The 9,207-nt window shown below is 35.5% G+C and overlaps 1 protein-coding gene across 4 annotated transcripts in view; it reads right to left on the bottom strand.

Moving 5' to 3' along the window:
• Positions 1-591: 591 nt before the first annotated feature.
• The window catches only part of Pde3b (phosphodiesterase 3B, cGMP-inhibited), a 122,717-nt gene continuing 114,101 nt past the window's right edge, over positions 592-9,207 (bottom strand). For 3 of the 4 annotated variants that reach the window (XR_003946416.1, XR_001785490.2, XM_006507438.4), the window contains 4 exons: positions 7,667-7,870; positions 6,122-6,283; positions 3,698-3,965; positions 592-2,499 (listed from right to left, as the gene is read on the bottom strand). Coding sequence is in view for 2 of the 4 variants with exons in the window: in XM_006507438.4 (XP_006507501.1) it covers positions 2,282-2,499; positions 3,698-3,965; positions 6,122-6,283; positions 7,667-7,870 (852 nt within the window). In the remaining 2 variants the exon portion in view is untranslated. The remainder of the gene's footprint in view (positions 2,500-3,697; positions 3,966-6,121; positions 6,284-7,666; positions 7,871-9,207) is intronic. The other variant, NM_011055.2, reaches the window with a different exon arrangement.

Genomic DNA, 9,207 nt, shown 5'->3' with positions numbered 1-9,207 from the left:
TCCTATTAAAATTAATATGATTCTACAGCAAACAAAATAAAAACTATAATATGAGCTAGAAGCTGATGTGGTCGAGTATTCACACAGCAGGCTAATGGCACTCAATTCTATCTTCACACCACAGAAAGATTTATAAGGTTTATGAAAATTCCTCACATAGGACTCCACCTAACAAAAGTGTCTATGTTTAATATATTCTCATACTCATGACTTGCAATCATGATATTTACATTTTTGCATAGATTATTTTAATAATTTTAATTTCTTTGGGATGACTCCATTTATATTTACTAAACAAGGGTTAAATAATTTAAGGATTACTTTCAAATGAGCTCCCAGTAACACATTTAGAAGAAAAATGTACTTCTTTCAAGAAGACAGAATTTAAAAATGAATTATTCCAATATGAACTTTAAATAACATAAGTTTAGAGACTTGATTCTGATAATTCATGCCTATATATTTATGAACTTAAACACACTTATATGTTGTTTTCTGTTGGAAAGAAAGTAACAGAATAAATATATCTGCATAGGATATAAAACACATTTTAGAGAAATTTACACACTGGATTATATAAACGCAAGTTCAATAGATTATCAGTTAAAATTTTATTACTTAGTAATATATGGTGGGACCAGTTTACAAATGATGTAGTTGTGGTAGCAAAAGTGACAGGAAGGAACTCAGCACTCAACATGTTTAATAAATAAAGTGTAGTGATTCATTAAATATGGTACCTACAGGATCAAAAATACCAGTACTCCAATCAATCTTTAACTGTGGCCTTGTAGACAACCCAAATATCTTAGGTAGGTAAGAAATTCCAGCATCACACTATATAGGAAATACTGTGGAAACTGACAGTTAACTGTGCACAAAGTTCAATGGCTTCAAAATAATGTATAAAGGATAAGAAGAAACCAGTTTACCATTTTGGTATTATTTTGGTTGCTTTGTATAACTTCAATAATTTTTCACAACTGGGGCACATAGCCACACTCTAATGAGATTATATAAACATAAATGTGTCCTGTTTTCTTAGTAAATTATTTATTTATAAGCATTTATGGAATTATTTATTGAACTATTCATAGCATATTTATTTTATAGCACTTTATTAAAAATTAATATGCATTCCCATTATGTACTTTACTTCAAAATTCTGTCTGTGGGGCTGTAATATTACTAAATAGTGATGTGTCATCTCTGCCATGTACTCTTGAAGCAGAAAGATATTAACAATAAAAAATGTCAATTTTACTAGACACCTAAGACATATATCTAAAGATAACTAAATATTTAGGCAATATCTTCGATGGGATTGGTTTCATTGATTTTCCATTAAGGCAAAAGATGGCCAGCTCCTTTTTCTTGACTCTAATTAAAATAAAATGGTGCTCATTTCATAAAAGATAACATCAATATCAGGACAATGTTTTTTTCTCTGGCAAATCTATGCAATATTTATAATAATTGTTTAAAATTACTTATCCTGAGAAAGAATAAGAATAAGAACAGATTTGAATAAAGAATAAAGCTCCTTCATTATTATATACTTTTAAATTCAACCATGGAACAAAATCAGTAAGAACAGAATTCAGACCTCTGATGTCCACAGCAAACCTGAATACTTTAGGCAGAAATAAAACAAGTAAATAGATTATACACAACAATAAAAAGCATCAGAAATTGATGCATCTGGGTTTTGCTAAGTATAACAAAGGTCCTCAGTCCTTCCTCGATGAAGCCAGGAGAACCACACTGAACAGTGTGCTGCCACGAGCAGAAATCACTCAGAAAGGCCACCATGAATTCATTTTTGTATTAAGCATAGAGGTCTGTTTCTTGCACCACCCCACCCCCAAACAAAGACATAAAAGATATATTTGGAAATACAAGATGAATCCTGTTTTCATAAAAGAAATATGGTTACTTCAAAAACCGAAGTCACTTGACTTTTCAGTTTTAGCCTTCCCTCCCTCATCATGAGAAATAAGAGCTCACTACCCAGCAAAGCAGCATTATGACACACTATTTACACACCAGTGAAGGCTTTGAGGAAGGCTTTGCAGCATGAGTCAACTGCAGCAAGCTCTAAGAATCAGTTTCTTGTTTGTAATGAAAGTGCTTAGGAGTGAGAACTGCCAGGGTAGCCAGGATCCTCTCACAGTATTAAGGCGTGCCCACATGGGAATGGTCAGTTGAGAATCAGTACAGTGAGCATTAGGTAATGACCCTGGGAACAGCACCCCAGGCTCCTTCAGCATGAGTTCTCTTCTCATTCAAACATTTGTTCTTCCTCTTCATCTGCTTCTTCAATAACCTGAATCTCATCTGCCTGAGGTAAGGAGGCATTATCCACCTGCAGTTTGTTCCCCTCAGCTTTACATTTTTCTTCTTCTTCTTCTATGATTTCCTTCCATATCTTGTGGTTTTCAGTGAGGTGGTGCATTAGTTGGCAAAATATTCGCCGCCTGCCTTTCCTTCTTTGTGGTTCTGTGAAATTTAAAACAAACATTTATACCAAAGCAAATAAAACCCAATGGCCCATTCAATTAATGCCTAAGTACCCACTCTAGTCTAGTTACATAAGCGCTAAGGTTATAAATGTGCTGTCCACACCATGGAAATCACATCCTAAACAGAACAAAGCTCTGAGTGATAGGGGTAGTCCTGGATAGGAACAAAATAGAGATAAGGTCAAGAGAATACCTGGTTGGAAGAGAAGCTAAAACTTTTAAGGTGAAAATCATAATAATCTAAAGTTAGAAATCAGTTTGTAATGTCTGAATGTAGTAAATTAAATGTAATTACCAGTATTCTGGGGAACATTATTTTGAAAAGTCAGTCAACTGACCCCAATTTGGCATAAGATTGTTCTCTACCTTGCCCACCCAAAATACAAGGCATGTGTGTCAGAAGTGGTAGAGGTACTTATACAAGTGGAGCCCGCTGAAGAACACTGGTGGAGGACAGTATCAACAGAGAGGTTCCTCCAGTAAATAAAAACGAAATTCCCATTGTGTTATAGTTCTGATTCTTAGTAATCGTAGAAAAAAAGTGTCTAGCTAGGTATAGTTTAAATCTTACTTTAAAATAAAGAGGGCATTTCATTAATAGTTTCAAAGACAAGATTCAATTTTCCACTTTATTTCATTGTTTTATTCAGAAAACTATGTTGCTATATAACTCATTCTTAATATTAAAACCTTGGTTCTTCTCTCAGAGCCAAGGGCCCTATTCTCCTTTCTCCCTGCTGTCTTGGTTTCTTTCCTGAGTCCATGTGAGACTGCTGGAAAGTTGTGCTCCCCAGCTGTTTTGATGTTTGAAGAGGGTGAGATGAGGAGTCTAACTGCTAGGGCTCACTTCAAAGATGTCCAGATGAGCATTCGCTGGAGGACAGCATCTTGGAAAATGTTCCTTTTGTTAAAGAAAGTCTCCACTGTACTACAGAAGTAACACAGCTCCAGCACACAGCAGTTATTCTAAACCTGACTGTTCAGCCTGAACACTTAGGAGTTACTCAACATATCTGTACCTAAGATGTAAAAATCTAAATCCCCTTCGGGATAGCATTGAAAATGTAAACGAGGAAAATACCTAATTAAAAAAAAATACTAAAAAAAAAAAATCTAAATCCAAATTAAGTGAACATTTGTAATTAGTAGCAATAAACAAAACATAGTTTCCTTACTAGGATTTAGATTGTCTTCTGTTTCTTCATCATCTGAATCTAATTCTTCACCACCACCATCATCATCATCATCATCATCATCACTTTCTGTATCATCACCCTCTTCTGTTTCTATCCACTGACCCGGCAGCAAGCCAGCAGCATCATAGGAGTTGCACAGGGGGCCCACAATGTGGGTGATAAAAGATTCTTGGAGTTTTGCTAGTTGAGGAGAAGAACGATCCATGAAGGGACTAATAGGTAGACCCAGGGTTGCTTCTTCATCTCCCTGAGAATTTCAAAAAGAAAAATGCGTTTATAGCTACTAAAAATATAACTGTTTAGGTTTACTGTTAGTATTATCTTGAGGGTTTTTTCCTTTTATTTATTTTTCATATTTTGAGAAAAGAACCTCTACATAGGCTTGGCTACCAAGGAACTCACTCTGTAGACCAGATGGTCTTGAATTCACAGGCATCCACCTGCCTCTGCCTCCTGAACCCTGGGATTAAAGGTATGTGCCACCACACCTGGTATCTTGAGATTTTTAAAAACACAGTCTACATCAATATAGTCTTTCCTCAAAACATTACTGACTCGGTGATTACTGTTAGGCTGGAGTGCAGCTGGGTGGACACATGTCAGCTGCTGTTCCTGAGACCTGCATCCGCAACCAGCAGAGAGGGAAAAGTCACTCTGTCTTTTCTTCATTTGAGAAATCTTAAAAATGTATTCTCATATTCTGTTTATATGAAGTTGGTATTTACTGACCAGAGAAAAAAATATATTTTAAGGTAAATAGTAATAATCTTACTCTCAATCTGCAATATTCTATAATATCAACATTAATGATTTATAATTAATAAATCAATGCTAAATTATTTGATTTGGGGTAATAAATGAAGCCTTAATTTAAGGTAACATGTAATTTGCATATCTCTATTCTAATTCTCAATGATAACAGGTTACACAGTGTGGTATTTTGTAACTTCCAAGGGTGTGTCGAAGAAAATGTACCTTTACAATATAACATGGAGTAAATATGCATGATCCAACAAGCTCCACTTCATTACTCCTATTTTCTAAGACAGGAATTTTAACTTTGTGAACATTTTGATAATGCATGGCTATTAGGGCCAAGGATTCCAAAGGAATATAGTATAGTGGGTGGTATTTGATATTTTAAAGATACTGAAAGTTGTTTTGTAGGATAGTCAGATTTCTTTAACATTATGGGGAACCACCCTCTCAAAATGGTACAGACTGCAAATGGGTAAGAATCTTTTAAAGCCAAGGTTTAAACGATATAAAAGAATAGCATGTTTACAATTCATCTTAGAAAACTACTTAGAACTTCTGAACTCACGTCTATCCTTTATTTTCTGTCAGGACTTCTACTCCCATAGATGCTTCTAATGCAAGGACAGTCTTTCTTTAACAAACTTGAAAATGTCTTTTGATGATTATGTTCTGAGAATTCCATAAAATCCCGTAAAAGCTATTTCATTTGGTCCTTCCCCACGTCCTACCAGAAGCCATCAACTGAGAAAAGCTGAACTTCAGTATCTTCACAACAGTGTTTAAGGACTCTCTTCAGTAGCTTCCTATCTGGACTGTTTCATTTTGGGGTGTTACAGAACCTTCAATGTCTCTTATTCTCGGATATGGGTCTGCAGTCATCGAATTGCTGGCCATTGGGAGATTGACCATGCTCCAAAGAGTATACTGGCAACACAGATTACACTTGGTGGGGTTTTGTTTTTTTGTTGTTGTTGTTTGGTTTGTTTGGGGACAAAAGGGTAGGAGGGTGGGCCTGGGAGGAATTTCAAGAAGCAAGTGTGATAGGGTGCTTTGTATGAAATCCCCAAAAATAAGTAACAAAAATATTTTGTTGGGTAAAACCCTACTTCATTTGGAAATCAACTGTTTTAAGGTATAGATTCTCTTGGAGACCAAAGTCTATCCTTATCTATTCAGCCAAAAGTTTAACCAACTCATTTCAGGCAGGTAATAAGCTATGTATTCTGGTTTGCTACTTTAACTGTTAGCAATAGTGGTTAGAGAGATGGTTCAGTGTGGCTAAAAGCACTGGCTGTTCTTTCAGAGGACCCGAGTTCAATTCACAGAACCCACATGGCAGCTTACAACCACCTGTAGTTCCAGTTCCAGTGGATATAAAGCCCTCGTCTAACCATTACAAGCACCAGGCACACACATGGTGCACAGATATACACATGCAGGCAAAAAATCCACACTCATAAAATAAATTGAAAAAGATATTAGCAGCAAAGTTAGAACTGAGAAAACACTAAAAGCTACGGTCCACACAACTCTGAGCCCCTTTCAGGGCAGCTCTTTTTCTTCCTGTAGCAACTGAAGGCCCCAAAGGTGCTCTCTTCATATGGCAGCTCTTCGAAGTCCCAACAATCTCACGTTTCATCTTACCTGCTCATAAAATTCATTCACAATGCCTTCTGTCCATCTCAAATGTAGGTCCCGATCTTTTGCTGGGCCATTGATATCTGCTAATTTGATGCACACCTGGCAGACCAAGAGGCGATCGTTTTCACTGCTCCATTCTATACCGTTACTATTTACATCATTGGCCTATTTTGAACAAACAGAATTGTTTTAGGTTCTGAGGATACAGAGTTTCTAATATTTGTTTGTTCTTATCAATTGCCTTCAAATTGTTTTCTTTCCAAGGGACAGGGAGATATATCAGTAAATGCTTCCTTAAAATCAGAATATACTATAAATATGCACCTATGTGGTAAAATGTCCTACTGAAATAGTAATAAGATTATCTTTCAAAGGCAACATAGCTTTTTATTTTTTAAAAAAAAGAAGTCAACTTTGGTTTCACTATTTGTAATTATCACAGAGAATAATAATTACATGGAGATATGTATGTGAATATAAAAATGTAATATATATTGAATATACACACATATGAATCTATAAATCATAAGAATTGTAACAATTTCTACCTAAAAGAAAGGGCATGTAAAAGAGCTAAGGAAAAAAATCTGTTCTAACAGCACCAGGGGGTAATACAGTTCAGAGACACAAGTCTTAGCAGCTCAACTCATGGTCTAAATCTGAACTCATAAAGATATTCACTTAGCATTTAACCTCTTCAAGTCCATTTCTTTCTCTATAAAGAATTGGTGGCAATCTTGTCATACACATCCATAAAGATAAATAAACAGTGCCTGGTCAATAATAAAGGCTAATATGTAAATATTAACTAGCATTATTTAAACAAGTGAAATTATCATTATTAGTTGGGCACATTTAGTATACTTTTTATTTGCTCTTTGAGAAATCAGCACTTCCTGTTAGCCAAAAATAAAGATGCGGCATATAATTCTTTCAAGAAAGAAAAGCAATGATCCTCAATGTTTTCCTCTCCATGGGACACAATGCCATTATCAGTTGTCAGAGCAGATTAGTGATTCAGACTCCACAGTGAATTCTCTAAGGGGAAGGGCCCTGAGCTGATCTTCCCCTTTCCACAGCACACTGACTAAATAAATACGGCATTTTTAATAGATATTTTGGGGATAAGGAATGATTTGTCAAACAGAAGAAAAGAGACACTGCTCTTCTGCTAGTTTAGCAGCACAAAGGTGTGGCAATATAGGCGTAAACTGACATCTTAGAAATGCAACTTTAATTCCATAAAATGTCTCACTTGGTACTAAGTAACTCAAAATCTGCTATAAACACTTTGGATATAATTATTTGGTTTGTTACTATTTGAAAAAAATAAAATTCATCTATTTATCAAAAGAAAGCATAGCAAGCAACAGTATTTTAAGACATATTGACATAATAATAAAGTTTATTTAAACTAGTACAATAATATTATTTAATATCAGCTATTCTTACATCAGGTGTAATGTTAACATTAAAATTCACTTTTCACCTATAGCACTAACAACATATTTCCCTTTTTAAAATCAGGCACTACTTTACATAACAAACCTTGGCATTGAATTCTGCAAGGAAATCAAAATGTTTTTTGAGATCTGTAGCAAGGATTGCTTCTATAACTAAAAATCGAAACCGCTTGAATTCCATGTGATCAAGGTTAAGGAGGAAGTTGTACTCTGGGCGAGAAAGATACAGATTCCAAGCTGATGCAGCATGATGATTCTCTAGAACAGATCTGTCATTGTATAAAACTGCCTGAAAAGAAGAGAGAGAGATGAGACATGCATCTCACACAGGAGCTTTAATCACTCACAGTCACAAACAGTGAATACCTACTACAAAATGAGACATACTACCAGGATTTTAATAGTTATGATGAAAGGTTGTTAAGATTTTAAATCATAGACCAAAGTGCAAAGAAGCTAAGGACACCTTTCCTTCTGATGTGCATATCTAAAATAAAATATTTGTCCTCAAGTACTCTGCAATACCATGATGGATGCCTCTCAAGTGATATAAAAGTGGTATTTTTGAAATAAACATTCAAGTTGTAAAGCTTGTAATAAAAAATTCATTGGGATACAGAACAGAGTGAGGGCACAGCTCTGTTCTGCAGCAGCATAGAGTTAACTAAAGAAGAAATGATGCCCGAGTAAGGTAAGCCAGAGCCGTACGTCTCTGAGGACGTAGTCTATATTCCCGTCCTGGCACAGTGCCTGAGTAGTAAGAGATAAATAAGCATGTAACAGGTACCATCACAAATCTCCTGGATTCAACAGTAGGAGTTCGCTAGTCTCTACCTCATACTAGTGCAACACCCTGAGGGGCATTTAGAACAAGCAGAGTATAAAAGTTCTAAAGCTTCTATCAGCTCTAAAAACTAAACACTTTCAAAGTTACTAAAGAAGCACTAACTAATTTTTTAAAAAATCCATGCCAAGTTGTGTCAAAGGGTGGGGATTAAAAAGCAGAAACTTACTACCTAACGGGAAAGGAAGACAGATAACCAGAGGGAGTGGTGTCAGGAGAAATACATGTGAGCTTGCTTCCTATACCCGTTCCTATACCCGTTATCTGAAACTTAGAGCCTAGATGTGAGCATGCCTGCATGCCATCCTTAGATCACTTCATACAACCGAGTGATTTAAGCTATTGTGAGCCACATAAAACCTTCTCACCAACCCTATGATAATTTCTAATCATTATAAGTCCCCCCACACACACACCAAAAGGCTTTACTCCAAAGACTCCGTGAGGGGACAATTTATATTTAACAGTGTTGACAAATTCATGCTTAATTTAATGATGACTGATAAGTTATCAAAATAACTCCACCATATCAGATAGTAACAAAACTCTCAGATCATTAAAATGGGCCAGTGAAATAGCACTGCAGGTACAGATGTTTTTTACATATGCCTCATGACCTAGTTCAATCCCTGGAACTTGCATAAAGTATTAGTATAAAAATGAGCCCCTGAAATTTGATTTCCCCTGCCATATACACAGTAATATTTTTTTGTCCTTTGAAATTACTAAAGAGAAATAAAATTGAAGGAAAAATCAGAATCAATATCAGCATCTACATATAA

Source organism: Mus musculus, chromosome 7 (genome assembly GCF_000001635.26).
Source record: "Mus musculus strain C57BL/6J chromosome 7, GRCm38.p6 C57BL/6J".
NCBI classification, from domain to species: Eukaryota; Metazoa; Chordata; class Mammalia; order Rodentia; family Muridae; genus Mus; species Mus musculus.
The sequence above is the reverse complement of the archived record's forward strand: the minus strand, read 5'-3'. Positions and strand labels throughout refer to the sequence as shown.